The 23735-nt window shown below is 41.8% G+C and overlaps 1 protein-coding gene across 1 annotated transcript in view; it reads right to left on the bottom strand.

Annotated features, from left to right (window-relative positions):
* Window positions 1–9402: 9402 nt before the first annotated feature.
* Window positions 9403–23735, bottom strand: part of GFOD1 (glucose-fructose oxidoreductase domain containing 1) — a 76596-nt gene continuing 62263 nt past the window's right edge. Inside the window, exon 2 of the mRNA XM_015619604.1 lies at window positions 9403–16776. Within this exon, the coding sequence (XP_015475090.1) occupies window positions 15857–16776 (920 nt within the window). The 3' untranslated portion in view covers window positions 9403–15856. The remainder of the gene's footprint in view (window positions 16777–23735) is intronic.

Below are 23735 nucleotides of genomic sequence, written 5' to 3'. Positions count from 1 at the left end.
CACCCCCAGCTCCCTCAGCTGCTCCTCACAGGACTTGTGCCCCAGACCCTTCCCCAGCTCCACTGCCCTGCTCTGGACCTTCTCCAGCACCTCAGCATGACTCTTGAATTGAGGGTGCCAGAACTGGGCACAGCTGTGGCCGCCCCAGTGCCAGAGAGAGAAGACAAAGCAGCTGCTGAGGTTATGTGGCCTATTTTCAAATGCACAGAACATCCCATTATTGTAATCTTGCCCCAAACTTTTGAGGTAGCCATGGAGAAGGCACACCCTTGCAGAATAGGCAAGGCTTTTGTCAAACCCAGCTCACACAGGAGCGTGTTTTTTGTTGGAGCAGAACAAGTCCTAGCAAATCTTGAAATTATTCTGCTCAGCAGCAGGTGGCAGGCTGGTTCCATTTTTGATGACTTGGGGCTTCTTCAACTCAAATACCTCTTTTATCCATAGATGGCACTTGTCTCGGGACGAGAGCTGTTTGGTGGTGTTGGGAGCTTAAAGGTATCTCACGGTTCAGGAAACAGCTACTGAAATTAAATCTTGTGCAATTCTCAATCGCTCATTTCTGGCCTTGTCAAGATATATTGCATAGCTATAGTGGTGCTCTGAAGAAGCCTTAAGCTAACACAATTTATTTTAGCACTAATTTATAGTACAGGAGATACGGAATGTTAACTGAATGGTATGCCATTGCTAAAAATGCCTAAACAAAATTAGGTCCTGAAAGATTTAGCTGAATAAAAATACAACATAAAATTAACACCTGTCCTGGAAAACAATGACATGAATGTTCTTCCCTTAGTAAAGTTTCTAAACCCCATAGGCAGAAAGCTTCTTACACACAGAGATTTTCTTAATGGTGCCTGTTTCTAACATAATAGGTTATGGTGAGATCAGTTGTATATATCACATAAATATTTAGGTCAGTGGGAAATGAATTAAAGAATTTAATTTGATTTAAATGAAATGAAAAGTGTAGGTTAAGCATGACCTGTTAATGACTACAACAATTATTATGTGGTGACACATCCACAGCAAACCAAAGATGACTAACCTATTTTTTGAGTTGGACTTTCCTACTCTAACAGCCTTTTTATCTTTTAACTTCCCTTCTACATCCACCTGCACTTGCCAACTGACTCTTTATGCTGTAACTCTGTTGTAAAGCACACAAGTGACTCGTGACTTAAATATTTAATTTAAAACGTTTTTTATTTTCATAAACTGAATAGTAACCTTATTTTCCCTTGTCTAGAGACATAAATTATCTTCATTCCTATTGACAGAATCTCTTTCTTGCCACTGAAAATTAAAGCAGAATTTAATCATTTATAGCTGCTAGTGTCGGTCAGCCAAGTGGAGGACTGTGCTTATAATAAAATTGATTAATACATCATTAATCAATAATACATAACTAGGCATTTATCCAAACCATGATAACCTAAACATTTAATTCTTTTAAACAGCAATAACATTAGAAGAGGTAGCACACATGAAAAGGAAACAGGTTTGGAATTGGCTTGGGATTATCTGAGATATCAGAGCCAAATTAATTAGTACCCTGCAAGCACACTGCATCTCTTGTTTTTATCTGTAACTATGAGTATTACTGTGCTTGCATTTTGTACTGATATCTTTATATTGCTCAAGTGAATTACCAAGTGAATTACTCACTGACATAAAAGGCCACATGAGAAGGAAGCCAAACAGGCATTTTTAACGTATTTTATTGCAAAATATGAACTATATTGTGCCTGTGTTTCTTCATGAAAAGCAATTCTTTTGCTGTTAAAGCTGCACTAATTTTCTGTGATGTGCTGCTCTTGGAAAGTCAGTTCAGTCTGTCCTGTGTGACTGACCTACCAGTGTCATTACAGAACAGAATTACAGATCAGAAGCACACCTTGTTATGTGAATTTCTCCAAAAAGTGGGAAAATACAAAGCAATAAAATGTCCATTTTACACAGTATGGAGGTTCGTATTTGCATGGCATTATGACACAACGATGTAACATACAAAGAATAAGTAAAGTTTTCATGTGGGTTTCATTTGCTCTAAACTGATGGAAGATGTACTTAAAAAAAAAAAAAAAGGCACTCATCTGATAATATCTCCACAGTGTATTAGATTCAGTGTGTACTTCCAGGTTATTAATGCATCATTCCTTGTTCTGTCATAATAGGAAATGATTGATGTTCAGGAAAGAAGTTACAAGTTGGGTCATTTCAGCTTTTCTAAGATATCATCTCGTGTTTTTTCAGAAGCATGAATATTTCCAGATGGAGAGCAGGGCTGTGTTAATGGAAAGGACAATTTACTTATACATTCACATAACCTTTTCATTATGAAGATCAGCAGACGTGGAAATGCTTGGCCCCTTTTCCTGGCCAAAACAGCATCAGTCTGCTGTTTACATTCTACCTGAGAGAAGAATGCAAATGTTGGCACTATTAATGTTCACAACTTAATTCCTTGTTGAAGTCAGATGGAAAAAATATAACACTCTAGGGTAAAAAAAAATTATAAAGCTGTTTGGCATCCAGAGAGGAATTCAGCCTTTCATTTTAGCATGGAGGCACAACAGGCAGGTCTGTCTCCAAGCAGACCAAATACTGTCCCTGTAATCATAAACACACATCCCCAAATGACAGCAAGGAAAAGGCTTACGGGGCTGAAAATAGCAAGAGGAGAGGCTCAACTTGGCAATCTGAGTTCAAATGTGTCCTACTTCTGTGTTTTCTCATCCTGCTAAAGAAAGAGTGTTCTTCAGAGGTGACATGGTTTTGTCTGCAATGATGTACAGAAACTGCAAGACAATTATGAAGGAAATAAACTAGTGCTGTTGCTTGCTCCAAATGTAAAGGGGTTTTTTAAAGATTATGTTAGTGATATTTTTAGGATGATGTCTTCTGGATTCTAGTCATAACTGATTTGTTGTGTAACATCAGCTGTGCCTGCCCTAATTATTCTTCTACCAACTTGATTAGTAGCTGTGTTAGGATTGACATTTTTGCCTGAAAAAGGCATGCAAGTTTTTAAATAGCACCAAACACATGCTTTGTACTCTCACTGAGCATGGCACATTTGGGGCATGACATAGTAACTAATAAACAGTCCCAAATAATATTATCTTGGGTTTGCTACTCTTTAATTAAGAAAGGACAATGAGGTGACAGTGAGACAAAGGTGGGTCAGTTTAAGGACAGTGGGAAAATTAAATAAGTCATCTTGAGCAGCCTAATCAAGAGTTGTGGTATTTGGATGAGGTATAGTTATTATGATCCCTATATATGGTTAGAGGTGAGACAAAAATATGCAGGTATGAGCAACAAAATGCAAAACCAAGTAGAAATTAGGATTGGGTTTCAGTCTTTGCAATATTTCTCTTTGTACCAAAGCCACAAATGTGCCCAGAAGCCAGTTCAAGGTCACAAACTGCATATGGTAATTTGATTTTGTTTTCCTCACTCAACCTGTATCCCTGATTACAGGGGTGGTGGATGCCCCGTCCCTGAAAACACTGATTGTCAGGTTGGATGGGGGGCCGAGTTACCTGATCTAGTTGAAAGTGTCTCTGCTCTTTGCAGAGGAATTGGTCTAGATGAGCTTTACAGGTCCCTTCCAAACCAAACTATTTTATGATGAAGTTTTGCATACCATTTCTACCCTCTTCGGCCACAACCTGTGCTGAGAGCAGCACCCAGGCCGGCACCTTTGGCCACGGGAACAAATTTATAGCTCCACCCTGCCGCCTGGGCTCAAAGGCAGGAGCTCAACCCGGCTGCTTCCCTGGGACCACTGATGTAAGGATGAAAGGATCGGATCCAACCAAAGCAACCCAGCAGACACAGCACTTGTACCTCCAAAGAATAATTTGTCACTTAATCGTTTTCTTTCAGGAAGCCTGCCTGCCCAGGGGGAGGGGAGCCCTGTGGACCAGCAGGCTTTTGATCTCGGTGAAGCTCAGAGGGCTTCGCTAGCGCATTCATAAAGGATTGAACAGCAGCTAATTAATAACTCGAAATTATATCAGTCATGGTTTGCAGGCTTGTTTTAATATATGAAGACAAGCTGTAAAGCTGGAATGGTGAATGGGTGTTTATTTTGTGACAGCACAAAGCAGCCTCCCCCTCTCTGCTGATGGGTGATTTTCTGTCAGCCTTCTAGGTCTGCATTCCCGTGTCAATGTCCTGCTTTATGCAAAGTTGTAAAAATCACAGGGCAATTTACCCCACCAATTTCTGAATTACACCAGGATGACTCTCATCTGCCTCTACAAGCAATGATTTGCAGCCATTTCCATTGAGAACTTGCTGTTGGGAACTGAAAGCAATGCTCCCTGAAGGATTTGAGGCCAGAAATCCTTGTCAAGCTGAGCTTTGTGAGCTATAGGGTGAAGGCAGGTACGCCCCTCTAACATCTTTTCTCAAAACACACAACAGGAAGTGCAGCTTTGTGCTACCGGATTGGATATTCTGCTGATTTTCTGGTCAGCACATGGATCTGGTGCTAATTTTGTCAGCTTGGTTTTAAAATCAGTTAATGGAGAACACAGTCTCACCTTCCCCTCCATAGATGGAACTGCACAACGTGTATTCACATAGCTGTGAAGCTGCTGGTATAGGCTTTGGTGCTGCTAGCACTGTTCTAAACAGATGAATTTGAGCACAGACTGTGCAGCCAACCCCAGCTTGTTTGGTATTCACAAACTGCAACAGCATATTAGGCATTAATTATATATGACTAATTATATTAATTATAATGAATGAGAATTATATTAGATTTGAGAACTATTTAAAGGGAACTGGAAATTAAAGTAGGAAGATGTGGATCTGGCTGTCATAGACTTGTTCTTCATGGCCTTGAGCAGCATGGGTTGCCATTTATCTCTAAGTTTCAAAAGATGAGGTGAAGGTAATGGTATGTACCTTCTTTGTGAAGCCAATGAGATCCTGTTATAAACAGAAATATTAACTGTAATTTCAAATCTTCCAGTACTAATTTTAAAATCATAGAATCATGGAATGGTTTGGGTTGGAAGGGACCATAAAGATCATCTAATTCCAACCCCCCTGCCATGAGGAGGGACATTTTACACTAGACCAAGTTGCTCCATATCCCATCCAACCTAGCCTTGAATAGTGACAGGGATGGGACATCCACAACTTCTCTGGGCAACCTGTGCCAGTGTCTCACCATCCTCACAGTAAAGAATATAAAAATAATCTTATAAAGCTAAATAGTTCTGACCACTTCATCCATAAAAGGAAGAAAATCCTATCAAAACCTCTGTTAAAAACAGGTTAGAAGCTAAAACTAAAAAAAAAAAAAAGAGAGAGAGAGAGAGAAATTCATTCATTAAGGAGCAATCTCACCAACTTCACTTCTGTCTCCACCTTGCCAGCTGCAAAATGGGAAAAATCACAACAGCTCATTTTGAGCCAATTTGTTAATGTTTATAAGACACTTCATACATGTGAAGCAGTACAGATGAAGTTTGCCAAACAGGAGTGGATAGCTGGGAGCTTTGTCAATTCAGCAGGTGACTTAGTCCCTTTTCTTCACAGAAGCCCTTGTCCTACAGTAGGCCTAGACAAGAGTTAATTCCATGTATCAAGGTCTGTAAGCCAAAAGGGCAGGACATCTCCCAGAAAGTTGTTTATGCTGTCATGGAACTGCATGCAAAAGGCATAGAAAAGTGAATGGAAAAAACAGTCCATTTTAACAAAAAAATATTGTGCTGAAAGAGCTTGGCACAGTTTATACCTGCATTTCCTCACATTGCAACACAGACAGACTCATTTCTTAACGCACAAGATTAGTAATCCCAACATCCTTCCATTCTGCCAGTCAGTCCTCAACACTTGGCTGCATCCACAGCAGCAGAGGAAGCACTGAGGCTCACCCTCTGCCACTAAGGCCTATGGGCACAGAATGGCAATTGATTTTATAATCACCAAAAAAGAGAGTGGTTTCAAGCAGTTTGCTTAGTGGGAATCATGTCTGCTGTGTGCTAACTTCCTAACAGTGCCACAGAAAGGATCTTGACAAATACAAGTTGATCTAAGCCAGAAATCATGCTTGGGATGTTTCTAACTATTAACAGGATAGAGTCAGACATCAGAGCCCAGAAAAGTTCTGGTTTCTTCTGAATCTGCTTTTTATCCTGCTTCTGATTACCTTATCTGACATTCTGATTACCTTCCTTCTTGAGCTGGAAAGCTTGTCACAACTAGTAATGGAAGGCATCTTTTCATCACAGGTATTTCCATAAGATGTATAGCAAGCACAACTGGAAAGGAGTCTTAAAATATAAAATCTATCAACTTAGAGATAGCACTGGGAAAATAAAGAAGCCTGTCAAGCACCATTTCCACTTCCAACTATCTCTGCCTTCTCAAAGTCTGAAAAATGGGTCTCAGCTCTTCCAGGTATGGCTGAAACACCATGTAAAACTTACTTGCACAAGTGACAACACTGGTTGCATTCAGAGGCTGTTGTCATTGCCTGGATGAGATCTGATAATCTAGAAAAGCCTTTAGTCTGCAAGATGTGATTAACTGTGAAAGGCAGAGTTATTAAAACAGACTGGAGAAGTCTGTGAAGCATTTCTCTAGAATCTGTATGTACACCGCTTCCATGCCTGGAGGAGGGGCCACTTCAGAAACACTTGCTTACAGGTAAATCCTTTTGTAGGGACATGCAGAACTTAAAATTGTTTTCCTTTATTAGATTTTCTTTTGGACCTGTTTATTATTCTGTAGTTACTCTACCAACTCTTTGATCTGATGAAAAAAGCACATTTCTGGCAGTCAGCAGACCTGGTTTCTATTTACATTCTGCTATTAGACTGATTTGGCATAAATTTCTGTCGACAGTGACTCAGACCAGGGAATTGTTCTGCCTGAAAACTAACCTAGTAAAAACCTGACAATGTTAGCTTTCAGCTAAGTCCATGACTGTGTTAACCAGGTGGCCACACACATTCTCCCCAGTGCCTGTACCCAGGGAAGGCAGGAACAAGCAGTCAAGGACAAGAGGAAGGTGCCCTGGGCTTGGCAGCAGCCCTGCCTCATCCCTCAGGAACTGTTTGTGGAGCTGCAGTGATTAGTTTTAAAGCAAACGTGTGGTGCACACCAAGGCTTGTGGTGCAAAATGCACTAGCTGGAGCACTCCCAAGGGGAAAATATGTTAGGAAAGGCAGCATGTGCAGGACATGAGCTTTAGCTTGGACTTGGCCAGTGCTGTCAGGTGACAGGTCTGGTGACTGCCTGCTGAGGACGCCTGGTGGAAATGTCCTCCTTCCGTGTTGAACATGGTGAGTGCAGCTGTGACCAGCACAGGCACATGGGCCCGTGCAGACAGAACAGAGGCACCTTCTCCCAGCCTCCAACCCAGGAAAGGCTGTCCTAGGAAGAGCCGTGCTGTGTCACCTCACTGCAGCTGTGCTGGGGTAAAGCCCTGCTGTCCCGGGCATCACCTGTGTCAGCTCTGAAACACAGGCTTTCCGCTGGCCTCACAAAAGACTTCCACAGCCTTCCACTGCCCAAGAGGAATAAATAGCAAAGGCATTAAGTGCGTCTTCTCTTTGGCACAGCAGCATGTTTTAATAACCCCTGCCCCAGCAAACTCTCCATTGCCAAAGAGAACAATGCAATGCATTTAACATTCTTCTGATTAATATTTATGGCTACAAGCCACCCATTGTTTTTACTGCATAGCTGCTAATCAATAGGGGCTCCAGAAAACAGCAGGACAAGCCAGGGTAAACTGGGGAAAGCCTTGGTTCTTCAAAAACTATGAAAATGGCAAGAGGTCTTCCCCCTCACCTATGTTTTTACAATTTGTTTTCAAAGCAGAATTTTTACTTGGGTCCATAAATCTACATTTAGGTGTCTCAATGTGCTGACACAGGTTTGGAAATGTTTATCTTAGCACTTGTGCAGCCTCATTAGTGTGGAATGTTTATACTTGCTCTTGTATTCTCACTTACCTGTACAGTTATGTATTGTATGCTGGAATGCTGTACTAATAATCCCACTGTATCTCCAACACTGTTTCACAGTAATTGCTCCCCCAGGTGCTGCTTTCCAGGGATTTCTCAGTTTTAGCCTTTGAAAGACAAGTAGGCCTTATTTTACTCTGGAGTTGATGGGAAAGGATATACTGTGAAATTTGGCCCTACTCTAATTCAGTGCCTAATGGATTGGTTTGGGACGGTGATCTGGAAACCTGAGCAAGGTTATACTACATTTACTCATGAGAACAAGACAAACATTAAACTATAATTCTTGAAGACCTGGGCACTGATGCTTCCTTGTCTTGTGCTTTTCTCTTCAGACAAAGAAAATAATGTGTATTAAAATTGATAATTTTATGTGTATATAAACTATCTTTACAGTACGGTAGTTGCAATGGTAGTAATAGAAGTTGCTAACGTGTTACATTTCTGTGATGAAACCACACTCTGTAAATTTTATATAAAATATATCCACTCTGTAAATTTTTATATTTATGAAAAATAGTTTACATTATGTGATCTGAGGGTAGTGTGCATTGTAAGTGATGATTTCCCATCCCTTCACAGATTTGTGCCTCAGATTTACGTACTTTCGTAGTGCTTGCAAATGGAGCATCCACTGACACGAGTAGAATCCAACATCTTTGTGTGCTCTGCTCTAAAAGGCAATGTAGGAAATGCTCTGTCCTTTTTACACATCAATCACAGAGGCAATATCTCTTCCCACAGATCCCAGAATTTCTTCTACTTCATACCCATGTGAGATTATATTCTGCAACAGAGGGCCTGGAATAACAAGATCCTTATGAGACTTTAGATACTCCCAAATATAGGGGAGAAAAGGAGCACCAGATAAGCAGACAGCTCCTGGCAGATGGGACAAGGATGGAGGTAGGCATGGGTAAGTAACTGGAGGGAGCTGGGGACTGGGAAGGCAAAAACATTCCACAATACCAGTGGTCAGGTGGGAAGAGGATCTCCAGGCTCTGCTGGAGAAAGGAGTAAAAGGAACCAGAAGAAAGAGAAGTTCAGGAGAAGAGATCTCCAGGCAGAAGCAGGGGGGGATGTCCCAGTTTTGATGTGACACTGGACTTACTTGCATCCTTTGGCAGCAAAAGCAGCTGTCACTTTGAGAAACACCCCCCAACAGGCACTAGTTGAGTCTTTGCCATACATAAAATTTTCAATATGGGTGAATAATGAGTGTTAAACTTCATTTGTCCTTTTCCTCCATCAAAATCCCCGCCTCCAAGCACAAAGCCCATGTATTTTACTCTGATATGCTGAACTTAACAAGCAGGCCAGAAACCAGGCAAAGGTGATGGTTATTACGCACACACATGCCCCCCAAAATACAAGTGTGGGGAAAGAACACAGACAGCTGGGATCACATCCTTTTACGTCTTTATTTGCCAGTTAAGATCCTTTTATTCCATCAATGCAAATATGCAGAACAGCAGGAAACCATGTTTTAAGCAGCACATACCAGTTGGCTGAGAATAAACTAACTACATTCCCCAAGCAATGTAAAAGTAACAATGCACATCATCTTCCAAAAGAAGAAACAAACAGATATTGCAGCCGAGAGGCACAGCAGGCAGCTTCCGTACAAAGTAGTTTGGCTATTTAAAATGCTAGAACCAGTCCTTGCCCATTTCTCCAACCCCACCCCCAAAAGTCCTAGTATAATTTAACCACTTTTTTTTTTTGTTTTGCTATCTACATAATATATAAAATATAAACTCTGTTTACTTATAACACTTACTTTTCTTGATAAATAGCTCTTTAAAATATCTACTGTACATATGTCCATGCGTTGACATTATATATATATAGCATTTATATATATGTATGTCTGAAAAACAATAAATATATACTTAATATTGACACAGCAACAAACTGAACATTTTCTCATTTTCAAAATCAAATAAAAGCAAACCAGTGGGAGAGAAACAGTGAGTGTTGCTCGTTTAGCACAGCACAGCAGGGAGCTTTGATTTGTGCCCTAGCTGGGCACTCAGAATGCCCCGTACTTGAGCAGTTGTGGTGTTCACCTATCCTGTAATGGACCTGTGTTAAAAGTCACTTCAAGCTGTAGTTAGCCACCCTGTATGCCACATGTGCCATATGTGCAACACAGACTGAGCAGGAGCTCAGTGAGTAATGAGGGAGGCTCTCCTCCAGGTTTGCAATGGAATGAGAAACAGAGAGGGCAGGGAAGTGAGTCCAATGGCTGATACAAAAAAAAAAAAGGAAAACAAATAATGGACAGCACGTGGCTGGAAGGTCATAAATAACCAAGGTAAACAAGTCAATGGAGTTAAGTGCTTTTAAAGACAATGGCTGGCATTGCTGCAAAAAGTATCTTGATTATCTGTTGCCAACCCCATGGAATGAATCAGTTTTCCCACTGCCACAAGAAGACACAAATGAAACCCAGAAGGCCAAATTCAGATGCTAAAAATGGGGTCCCTGTAAGACACTGAGGGTGCAGGTTCAGAACTGAACTTGCCAGGGCAGCTGAATTCACTTAATCCCTTAAACCAAACGGATGAGATTTTAAAGTATGGATTTAAAAAAAAGCCAAAACAACAGAAACCCCCCACACCCAGCCCCAAACAGTTAATTTCACACATGCCAAAACATAATAAAAGATAGATTTTTAAAACCTTTCATTTCAAAACAGCATTCTTTAAAAATGGAACTTAATCCCAAAATAAAAAAAATTTAAATAAATACCCTTATACAAACATGTGCTCAGTTTTGGATTGACCATAGCCATTCTGTTTATTCATTTTACTCAAAATGCTGAATAAAAGCTATTTCAGTCTGACCTGTGCTGATACCCTTCTTTCCCCAACCCAAGGCCTGGATCTGGCAGCTTCAAAATGACATTACTTGTTTGGACTGTGGTTTCATACACTCATTAAGTCAATGAGGTTTTGACATCAGTTCATGAATGCAGCATTATGTGTAGTCCCATTTACTTAAAAATTTCTTCTTTTCATGAGCAAATGCAAGTGGGTAGTTAAAAGGAAATTATTTTTTTGGACAGACTTCACCCAGCAGCTCAAGAAAGGGGAAATTTTAAAGCAGATAAGACTGCCAAATATTATTCAGTCACACTTCATCTCTAAAATTTACAAACTTTGTTCCCCGCAAGTAACAATTTCAACAATAACAAAAAGGAACTGCAGTCCTGAATAATCCTGCTATTTCACAACTAGCCCCAGATACCCAGAGATCACTGCAGAGGTCAAAAGTCCAGTGTTGAGTTTCTGGAACACCAAAGCAGTGTGGAGTATCTGCACAAGGCCAGAACTCTGATTTTTAAATAGAGAACTTAGAAGTGAATAGACTTCATAATGAGTGATATTTTACACTGAAGGACATAAATAAAAGTCAAATACAAAAATTCCCAGCCACTAGAAGTTCTGTCATCACTCATTTCTGAAGCTCTGCAAAAAGAACATCAGATACTATGTTTACCTTTATCCATTAAATAAAATAAGCCTTTTCTTGGTAGATCAGTGAGTCATTTTATATTGTCTGGGTCTATTCCAAATTTGAATGGACACAAAAATAAACAAGAAATTGAATTTTCCTTGTGCTGTGACCACATGCAGCAGAAAAGGCTCCTTTTTATGAATGGCTGAACTTTCAGGACAGCTGTTCACTTTTTTGAAAGTTATGGAAAAGAAGGGATCACAAAGTGGATAGTGCCCAATGCTGGCTGGGCAGGGATTTCTTGTGCTTCCAGCCAAAGCAAAGGATGAGCTCCAGAGCAGCCCATCCTGAACCAAAATTTGTTGAGGGATGGCCCAATTCTCTGCTGTGCTGGCTGCATGGGTAAGGTCCCATCATCTCAACTTGTTTTTTTCTGAGTACACAGCTGAAGTACTACAGATTTAACACATGCATGGTACTAGATATAGGAAACCCCAAGCACCTGCAGAGTTCTTATGCTTCCAGTATACTTCACTGAGATCAGCACTGAGGATGTATCCAGCAGGAGTAGGGGACAGATCCTGCTTCCCCAAGGGCTGGGTCCCTTCTTGGGCTCCCACACACAGAGGTGAAGCAAGGCTGCTGCTGTCACCCTCAGGAAGTGCAGCCCTCACACTCCATACCACCAACATATCCTTCCTGTAGGGCAGGCACAGAGGTACCAGCCTGCTGCTCCCTGCTGCAGTCACCACCCTCCCTTTGGGCACATTTAAGGAGTTCAGTTGTGCCCTGCTGTCAGACAGCACAGGTGTGTGACTATTGTGACTATTTAACAAAAGGTCACTACCCCTGGTGTGAATCTCAATGCAATTCCCATGGGAAATAAGACACCCTTCTCCCAGCTGACTGTCCCAGCAGTGGAACAGAGCCCTGCAGAGCAGCAAAGCTCACCCTCTGGCTCTTTTTGTCTTTGGCAACAGACCATATCAATCAGTATCCTATGTGCACAGGTCGATGGCAAAGGAAAGAGCCTCTCCAACAGCAGCCCTGAGAAAGAGGAATGAAATGTCTTACCTAGTGTATGAACAAGTTCATTTGGGAACTCCTGTAAAATCCAGCAGTAGCTGCAGTTTGGCTCTTGGGCCTGAACCAGTTTAGCAGTATTCATCTCAAATCTTGTGGTACAGCATTAAAAGTGTAATTCCAAATACATGCTTCCTGGGATGGTACCACTCTGAGTTCAATGAAGTACATCTCTGCTATCTGCTGCCCAAATTCCTAAACCAAACTCAAACTTCAGAGGCTACTTAGGGCAAATTCAATGTACCAAAGGCACAGAGGGCTGAATGCTGCCAAGAAAAATCCCAGACTGTAAAGAAACTATTTGTCAGAATAACAGTACGCATTCAATAAATAAATCAATTTTTTCCTCCTCCAAGCCAAGTGGAAGTTTAGTATGTTTGCACTTGACACTGCAGCACCTTCACCTCCTAGAGAATGGAAAAACTGCTGTACAATCCTGAACGTACGCAGCTCCTGTTGCCATCTCAGTTAGGTAACATAAATGTAGCATCTCTTAGAAGAGGAGGTCCCACCCTGTCCCTGCTCTCTCTGGGCCAGCACAAGGAGCTGTACAAGATTCAACCCATTTGCAAGCCAGTACGAACAGCAGCATCAGGTGTCTGTGTAACCAAAGCAATGGATTTTCTTTCTGCTGCATCAGTAGGTCTGCACAGAGAGTGGATGATGCCTGTCACCTAAACCTTTGGATCCGGGACAGAAAGTTTGTGCTCAGTAGTACAATCCCTACTCACTGTGTCTCACCTGTTCACTGCAAGGGCAGGGAAAAGGATTCCAACCGGCATCACAAAACCCAGAAAGACAGGGGAAAGAAGAAAACACAAGAGAGGAAACACTGCCAACATTTGTGAACCAAAATGAAGTGCAAAGACATGAACAGCAACTCCAGCACAACTGCCAAACCACTGAGAAGCAAGACTGACAAACATTTTGGTCCAAGTTTTGTCCCACTTCTGGATTATGTTTAACTAGACATGGTTAATTATCCACCAGGCTTGCATTCATGATTTGCACTAGCCACTCTTTTCAGTAAATGGGTTTTGCTTTACTGTATGAAAACTCTCTTGATCCCATTTGGGGTAATTCTATTTTCAGGAGACCGACAGATGATTTCTTGATCAAATCCTCTCTTCTGTGTTACTTACTTCTAACAGGGCAGGAAAGGAACTGGACAGCATGGTGTATACCATGACAGTTGCAATGGGAAATTCCTACTGGCAGAGATACTACCTCTGGAATTCTCACAGAAACCCATTTTAAAGAAAAACAACCAAACTTGTCAGCAGCTGCTTCCAAGAAGGAATGATGAAGCCTTGCCCAAGGTTTTAGCAGAAACAGCCCCAGAGAGAATTGCTAGAACTGGCAGAACAACATGGATAGAAACAATTATCCCCTAGGGTGCGGTTTTGCAGTACTACATTATTCCTTCATCAGTCACACTATTACATTTTGGGGACTATTTAATGAAAGGTCACACATATGCTCTTGAAATATTAAGCATACATGAATAATTTAGGGCTGGGAAACAAGTTTCCTAACTTCAGCCACATCAAAATTTAGAAGCCAAAATTCTCTACAAAGGAGGAAGACAGGCATTTCCAGTGGGCATCTCTTTCTATATCAATTCAAGGGTGAACTGAGTCAGCCTTTGGAGAGCTCTCTCTGTATTGCCTGCTGTGTTCTTGCTGATCAGAAGAAGACATCTGACTCCGAGCTGACTAAAGCCAGGTAAGATGAACAACACTACTGATGCCCTCCTGTTCAAAAACCTATTTTCTCTTTAGATTTACTGCCCATCCCAATATTCTCTTATTTCCCCTAGTCAAAATTAAAAAAAAAAACCCTCAAAGGGTTTTTCTCAAGTTTAATATTATTTAGTGCTATATGCTTGTGTTCTACTCTTTTACTATTTCAAGACCTAGCGCTGTAAACACATCAGCACTGGAGCAGCTTTACAAAGAAAAAGAGTATCCCTGTTTACTGGGATAAATCATGTGACTTCCACTATATTCTTTCAAGAAGATATTCTCAAAAGAATAAGTATTTCAAGACTGCTATCTAAAATATTAAAAAGAAGAACAGGAAAAACATAGCAAAAGCGTCTGTCCACCCCTGAACTGGTGACAGGGAATGATTAATACAGTACCAATAGCTGGCCACTTTAAGGAGGTGAAGAGGCTGGGGTCCTATGTAATTTTTTTACCTTGTAAATAGATGGGAAATTTTCTCATCCCTTTTGTTTTTCACTCACACTCACCACTTGGTGGAGGTGAGAACTTCCAGCTTGAGGGATGTGAAATTACTCTCAAGTGTGAGTTCACAGTGGTTTAAAAGAACACTGCTCATCTAACCATCGTATGGTTTTGGGTTATATTCCTACAGTTTCCCACCTAAAACCAAAATGCATGATGAATTCACTCAGAAGTCAGTCCCAAACACAGGAAATTTTGTGCAAATCTTTTAGCTGAGTTCAGCTGTATAATAAACCCCATTATCATTACTATGTCTTGCCGTCTGTCATCCATGAATGTTTTCCACCACCCATTTTAATCGGCAAACCCGTAACGCTGACGCTTACCAGCAGCTCACAGAAGACCTCCCTCCCCAAATACCCAGGCATATGCACTGTGGTTGAGGACTGCTTTGTTTTAAAAGCCACACATTTTCTTATGTAATTGTGCTTTAAAGAAAAAAAACAAAACAAAAAATCTAAACCAAACAAAACAAACATCAACTACTAAACCAACACACAGAAGCTCCTAACAGGCTGTATGAAAAGTGAGTTGCCAAGATTTTCTGAATCCTGCAATGCTTTCACATCAAGTCCTGTTATTCTGTGTGTTGGTTGGAGGTGTAGTAATACAGCATGGTGGTGTCAGCTGTCATGGTAGGAACCATTCATGTCAGACACTACAGAAAATTTAATGACATGACAGTACCTTCACAGCCCTCTGGTAGGTGAGGAAAATCTAAAAAGGATCTTCCCAACCTTTCACAGTAAACACAGTTGGATAATCTAAAGCACCTGCAAGCAGGGGATGAGTCCATGATATATCTTTGCAATCAGCCAGCTAATACTGTTATTAAAACAGTCAAGTTTATCAGCTCTTAAATCTCCAGTCCGTTTTGGGCATTCCGAAGGACCACATCAGTTTGGCATTTAGCTGCCAACAGATTTAATCGATCCAGACACTGGGTTTCCTTCTCCTGTATCCTCAGCTGTTTCTAAGACACCCAAGCCCTTCACAGGGGCTGAATTACCATCTCCTTCAAGAGCTGTCTGGTTCCTATTCTTTCCCAGGAGCTCAGAGGAGCTAGCAGTACAGAGACATCCTGCTCTTCCGCATGGCTTCGCTGATCAAGTATGCCGGGCTCAGTTCTGGCTCCTCGGTCATGATTGAAATGTTCTGCCACTCCCCCAGCTGGTTTGACTTTTTAATGGTGTCCACCACACACAGGGCGTACAGACAGTCGTCAAAAGTGGCAGCCATCGTAAGGGGCCTCCCGTCCCAGGTCCTCCTGTCGTCCTGGTCCTCAAAGGCCTGCCGGACAGCCTGCACCATCTTAATGGTGCCCCGCAGGTAGGGGGATGGGATGTCACTGAAGGCTTTCTCCGGAAGCAAGGAGTTGCTGACCGGCGTGGAGTCCTTCAGCAGGAGCTCCCGCTGAGGAGAGCTGTTGCTCTGTCCGTAGAGGTCAGTGCCCATCACAATGAGCCGTCCCGCCGAGCCCACCACGATGATGTCCTGTTTGAACTCCCCCGGGATGTTGAAGTTGAGTGTCACCGTGCAGCACACGCCCCCCTCCAGGACCATCTGAAATGTACAGAAGTCATCGCTGGTGATCTGCCGGATGCCCTTGATGTGGTCTGTCTGCTTCACAAAGGTCTTGAGCAACCCGTGCACCTTCACGGCCTTCTGGCTGGTGAGGAAGGTCAGCAGGTCGATGATGTAGGTGCCAACTGAGTGCAAGCCCCCACCTCCCATCAGGTCATCGCAGCTCCAGTTGTACTTCTTGCCCAGCAGGCTCCCACTGTGGACCTGTACCTCACACACCAGCAGCTCCCCCACGTAACCCTCCTGGATCAGCTGCTTCATCTTCACGAAAGCAGGCAGGAAGCGCAAAACGTTCCCCATGATGCTCATGAGCTTTGGGTAGTAATGAGCCGCAGTCATCATCCGAAAGGCATCCAGGGGAGTCGCCGTTCGGTCACAGATGACGTTTTTCCCAATGCCTGAAAAACAGTGGGGGGAAAAAAAATCATCAACAAAATGCTATTGATGGCATAAGCTGAAAGCCTCAAGGCTATTCTTAAAGACCAAGCCAAGGAGAAAAACCCTTAAAATAATAACACCATATTGAAATGTTTTCAAGGCACAAAGACCCAACCCACTCTGGCATGCCTCCAAAACACATGCAAGAATTTCTTAAGCATCACAGTTAAAATTTATTCCTTTTTATTTTCAAAATGCATTCTTGTCTAAAAAGAGCTCAAAGGTGAGAGCCTGAAGAAAAAAAAAGTAAGCTCCCTTCTGTGAGCAGGTATGAAACCAATCACCCACCTCAGCCATCTCACAGACATCTCTTCTGTGACAACCTGCCCATGCGGGGCTTCTGTGAGCTGAATCTGAGGTTCAGATTCAAATCCCTGAAGGGTATGAATGATACAAGTGCATGTATTCAGTAACTTAACACAGGTCCACTGAAAAGCCTGTCTTTGTGTTCTCAGTATTCTTGTCTCTCCCTCTTTCCTGCTCAGACTGTTTTAAGAGGCTTTGAGAAGAGGAGAAGTACTAGGCTTGTTGCTTAATTTAAAATGAAGAAATTACTTCTCACTCATAAAACGCCTCACTATTCTGACAACGGCACTCAAGTGTTTTTGAAGCAGTTCTGCTGAAATGTCAGCAGCACATCCAAGGTGCCAAGGGAGAGTCAGGATTGCTCTAAAACAGGTCAAATGTAGCTGTGACAATCTGTTCCCTCGTGGAATTGTCCATATGGCATACTGTTTACTGAAGCTTGCATGACAGTTCCCTTTTATCTGGTCATCAAGGTGTGCAACTGAACATACTGAAGGCTAAATAATGGGCTTATTACTGATTTCTCCTCCTCAAATACTTTCATTCTGTACCCACACACACATATAGTGACAATCTCCTGTTTCCTTCTTAGCTGCATACAGACTTTTTTTATGCTTAATGATCAATATTAGATGAGCTGGGGAACACGTTGGATCTAAACCATAACACTAAATATGATCTTTTCCCGGAGAGCCCTGGGCTAAAGCTGGGCCTGGCACTTAAAATTGCCGAGTTTGAGTCCTTGCTGATGGAGTCCAGATGAATAAATGTGTTTATTTGCTAAATTACATTGTATTTTCATTCCTGTTCCCTTCAGGAAAAATCAGGAAAAATCCCTTTTTCTTTGAAGAGCTGTTCCAAGTATACAATTTTACATTTTGGACCTGTTTGGATGAAGTCATATAAGTACAGACAGATGGCAGGGATCTATCTGAGCCCACTTACATGAATATTTAACAGCCTGACTGGAAGGAGAAGGGGGTCACAGTCCAAATATTCAATAACCAGCTTATCCACACTGCCTATTCCTAGTCTTTCCTGCTATTTGAGTAGCTGAAAGTGGAGGGAGGGAGGGCTGTCATTGCTGAAGTGGCAGTCACATCCAGTTAACGGACAAGAAGGGAAAGATCTTTCTTCAGCTCACTCCTATTTACCTTCTCCTTAATCAGATAAGTAGAGACATACTCATTTTCCTCTTAAATTAGACAAGAATCTTCTATTCAGTGGCCTTGGTCTTCTCCTCTTACTTTTCTCTCTCATCTTTACAGATGGCTGTTGGTGACTGAGTTGACATTTTCAACCTAATAGCACTTCTTTTCCTGCCCCTGAATAATTTTTTGCTGCATCTGTTTGATATTGGAGAAAACATTCATCCACCTGCCCTACATTCCTCTAACTGGTAGCTCCAGCTATGCCACTTGATACAGATCTCTAATGTAATAGTCCTTGAGTTACACAGACTCTTTGTAGAGAGATCTTAGTCCGGAAAATCAGTTATCAAAATAAGGGAAATTTTAAACAAAACATCTCTGGAGTCAAACCTTCCTGAAACAGCATTTTCCCCTCAAAGAACCACTTTATACTACCTGACCTGCTCACCACTGATCCACAAAAGCATCACGTTCTGCTCCAGTTCAGCTTGCCTCATTCTGCCTCACAGACAGCTGACACACTTCATCTGAGGTCTGTCCAGGCACTGTCTCAAGATGTGCAGCTCTACACACGTGCTTGTTAGGAAAAGGGTCTGTGTTCATGAGGAATTGCAGCCTGGGGACAATCTTTTTGCTGTTTGTTCTGTGCCATGCATGGTGGGGGTCAGTCCTTAACTGTGTGGCACAAGGAATACTTGTGATTGTCAACACCTAAATATGAAATTATGATTATTAATATGAAAGAGAGGCCTATGGGTTTCTACATTCCATACATTCAAGAAAAATTGCAGTTGGGATCAGTGTAACTCAGGCACATGTGCAGAGGAAAGGGAAGAGCACTAAATATTTATATGGGGATGGGGAGAAGCTGAAGTCTTAAAATTACTATTTCAACCTTTTTAGAAAGGTTGAAGTCTCCTAATTTCAACAAATCCAAAATGCAAATGTTCTGAGAGACTTTCTGTCTCTGTGCGTGTGCTGATAGTACGTGCTGTGCTCTCATCCCTGTCAGGGATTTAAACAGATTTTTGTGCTTGATGCCCAGAAAGCTTTTATATGCTATTATAGCTTGTGCACTTCTTTCAGCATGACACTGATCAGCACTTGAGTCTGTGTGCACCACATATCTTTGTCTCCTCCGTAGCTGCAAATCTGCAAGCAGCCACATTAGCTTTCTGGAAGCAGAGAGAGAACATGAAAGGTTTGCTTAATTTAATTTAGAGAAATACTCTGGTGTGTTTATGCAACCAGAATGAGAAAAAGGTGGATCAAAACACCCATTTTTCTGCTCTCTTTCCTTTGCTCCCTTCTCAAAAGGACAAGGAAGAAAAGCCACCTTCCCTTTGACCCATTCTCTATAGCAACATCAGGAGAGCAGCATGCAAGGAAAATCTCCCTTCCCAACACGAAGTCTCATGGAATGGAGTGCTCTGACTGCAGGTGTGGCAGGGGGCTTCTCTGGGAACTGAACCCCTTCTCCTCTAGTCTGGGACTGTGGTGGTCTAATCCTCTCCACTTTTGGGGAAGACTCTAAGAAAGGATGAATTGTTACTGTTTGTCATTCTAGCAGCGTGTTTTGCTGTTTCACATGTCTTTGAAAATTGCACCACAACAGACAGCAGAAACTTTGTTAATTACATAAAAGCAGAGAAGTGAAGCCAGCGTGTTTCAGCAAGAAAGTGAAATATACTTGTCCATGCTGATAAGCAACACAGTTGGATAAATTTCATCCTCTGAAGGAATACACATCCCTTGCACCTGCATCAAGAAATCTGGTATACAGTGCTACAGTTCTCAACCAGGCAACTTCTGAGCATTGGTTTATTGACTTCTCAGGTAAAATGAAGAAGACAAATACTTTAAATACATGTCAATCTTTTTGAGGGCTCCACATAGGCTTCACCCCAGCCTCCCTGCTAGGCTGTGCTCTATAGAGAGAGTGGTGCCAGACAGGTGCTGACATAGCATGCATTTCTCTGACCCGGCACAGCACTGGGGAAGGCTCACTCCTGCCCAGCCCAAGTCCAAAGCTGAAGGTGGGGAACACATCTCCTATTAAGGCTCATAAAGTGCATCCCCCAAACCAAACTTTAACAACTTTGGGACCAGTCTGCATTTTTTAAAGGTTATTGAAGAACACTGATCTTCTCTGAAGAAGCAGATGTCTAACCAACTCTCTAGAAGCAGCTGTGCAAATAAAAAAAAAATTGTCTCTGCTGCCATTAGAGCTACCATTCAAGTGCAGATTTCTCTAGCACTTTATGTTGGAAAGTCATAACCATGCTCTAATGGCTTGTCACCCACCTAACAGTATTTAATTCTGTCAGGAAGCCATGCAATTTATTTGCAATCCTCCATCTTCATTTTAAAAAAGGGAAGTCCTTGTGAATTGGAGAAAAGCCCAGAAGTGAGTGGCAAGTAGATACAGAGCAGGGTAGTAGTATTTACATTTTTTTCCATGTGAGTGCAGAGAAAGAGCGAGGAGCTACAGTAAAAATTTAACTACCGACTTTGCAATTCCTGGAATTTATATCTCTTCATTTTACAGATGATTCAAGCTCCTTGGCTACCAGCAGCCCGGGTTTCTTTGTCCCTGTATCATCTCTGTGCTGCACAGCCTGAAAATTAGCCTAACTCCTGGGCCCACAGCACAGGGAAGGCAGAACAACTGTATCCAGCACAGGCACCATCAATTCTGAAACCTGCAACATCTTTCTTTCCCCATCTGCTCTGACTGTTTCAAATAAGGAGAGAAACATTTTCACATAAAGAAACTGCTAATTAAAAAAAACAAGTGTCCGTCACTGAACTGAAGTAAGACTAGTCCTCTGTCTGTTCCACTTAAAACATGAGGCCCCAATACAATATTTTCTCTTCCTCCTGTTCTCCAGAAGATCAAAAAGGGCTCCATTTGGAGTCTGGGCATATAATCAAATCCTTCACTGGCACCAGAAAGATTCATTAGTTAGCAATTGCTACCTATTACTCTTTGTCAGGATGGGGGAGTGAGAGAGAGAAGAATGAAAAATAAGGTTTTGGTGAACTTTTTTTAAGCTAAACTTGTCAGCAGAAAAATAAATTTCTAAAAGCAAAGAGGAACTGTCAACATTCAAATGACAGGGTTTCAGAAAATACTGAAGTTGTGAAAGAATACACTTAGCAGGTTGTTTCAAATGGATGACGTAAAATTATTAATTTATGGTATGTTTTTCACTTTTTATTTTAAAAAAAAGAAACTAATAGAAAACTATATTCCAAATTATAACAATTCACATTGTCATTAATAAACATACAATAAATAAGTACAGACAAGTTTTTCTTCTCAGATTTTCACCATTGCGGCTGCTCTTGCTGCCTTTGCACAATCAGAGGAAGATCCTTCCCCAGGAGTTTCTCAAAAACCATGGTCAAAATAAATGGCCTAAATCAAAACACACTAGTTCTCATTTAAATAATTGATAACCAGCAGTTTGTTCCTCTGCACATATATACACACTTTGTCAACTCCAGGGCCGTGCACAGAAACCATCTCAGAAACTACGTAAGGCACCTGGAGCCAGCCTGTGGTTCCCTACAGCTAAACTGATCTTTGGTACAAACTGTGCATCAGTAGAGAGAGCTGTGTATTTTATATAACAATGACCTCGGAAATCCTCAGTTATTTGAACCATTCCCCTTCTCTTCTTTGGAATTTGCAAAAAATACAACATTTGGAGGCTTAATTTTGCCAGGACCTGTAAAAAACTTTCTCAGTTATCAACTCATTCCAATATTTAAACAGCCTGAAGAAAAACAGAGGCTGGTAATGAAGTTCTCTTTTCTTTCAAAGTTCATCACTCCCTGTAAAACCCAGAAGAGTATTTAAGAGATCTGAGCTGTAACCATGCTAAACCACTGACTACAGAGGGGACATGCAGACCTAAAAGAAGGTGACGCTATTTTTTCTGTTTCAAAAGTGTCTTTGTGATAACAACACAGTCATGGTCCCTTTTGTATGAAGCTGGATCCAACCATTTGGTACTATTTGATATTCCTAGCAGGTCTGAGAGACATGTAACACTGAGAACACCTCTTTGGAAATTGTATGCAGATACAGAATTCAAAGCCAGAAGCCCATACAGCCACTCATTTTAAGTTTTAATAGCTGGGATGACTCAGAGATACAGCAATCATATAGCCAGTTTAGCCTGCTACATGCACAACGAGCTATAAACCTCTGGCTCTATAAACCACAATTCTCTGATCTTCTCCTCAGTCACTGCAATATTATTTGGTGAGCAGTACCCTCTCTTTGTTACAGCTCCACAAAGGCATCCTTCCCTACCTTAGCTGCAGTTGATGACTACAAGGGTACCCGTCTGTCAGCAGCAGGCAACACTCTGACCCCCAGGCACAGCTTCTAAATGGGCATCTCTACAAAAAATGCTGCCTTCATTTGGCGCTCTTGACACAAAACTGCTTTAAGGAGAGGAGGGATGTTGTACTCATTAATACAAAGCTCATCTGCATGTTGGAGCTGTGGAAAGGGACTGGCAACATGGGCATCAGGAGGACCCAAGTGAAGTCCATACTCCTCCTTCCCTCCTGGGGCCCTCTAGGGAATCCAAGGCAGCCACTGGAGTCACTCCAGATGAGCAAGCATCAGCAGAAATCCAGCAGAGAAAAGAAGGAAGGTGACTGAGTAAATGAAGAAAGGGAAAAGAGAGGGAGCTAGAAGTAGAAACACTCCCAAAGTGGAAAGAAAGGCACTGGAAGGGACTGGTGCAAAACCCCAGAGGTGCTCCTGCCACTCCAGGAGCTGCACAGCCAACCCTACCAGTATCAGCAACATCCCCACTGTTTAGAGGCTCATCCTGAAAGGATCACCTTCAGTCCAATTTTTTGTAAGCCCTGCTGGCATCTTTTCTGCAAAAGAAAGAAACAATGGAGGAGAAAGAAATAAGATTTCAGAGAAAAATAACACCTTTCTCTACCCAGAAATCGAACAGGAGGGAGGGACAATTGAGAAAAAGTATCTATGTTAAAATATATTATGTGTATGAATTTAGCTGTTGCCCAACAGTACATTAGCCTAGAGAAATGCAATACTGAGACAGGCTATTCTATGGGGCTGATACTATTTTCTGATGCATTGCACATGGAGATGTGTGAATCACATACTGCACAGTGGCTAAAAGCTTTTGAATCCCTCAGAAAGTAATAGATATGCAGGAAGAGTGGAGAACCTCGTAGAAGGCTACTCCGTTCTGGGAAATGAGGAATGATGCCTGCAGCATCTCAAAAAAACAATCACTCAGGTGATTGAAAATCTTTTCACATGAGAGGAGGATTTCTATAAATAAGTAGATGTGTCTCTGCTCTTATGATATGCTGCTACCATTGATCTTGTGATACAGTAATGATCATAGTAACAATAAAAACAATAGTTACATTTATTATATTCGGTCTATAATCTGTCATTC

The sequence above is a fragment of the Parus major genome, chromosome 2 (assembly GCF_001522545.3).
Source record: "Parus major isolate Abel chromosome 2, Parus_major1.1, whole genome shotgun sequence".
Classification (NCBI taxonomy): Eukaryota; Metazoa; Chordata; class Aves; order Passeriformes; family Paridae; genus Parus; species Parus major.
This window is presented reverse-complemented; position numbering and strand designations above follow the sequence as displayed.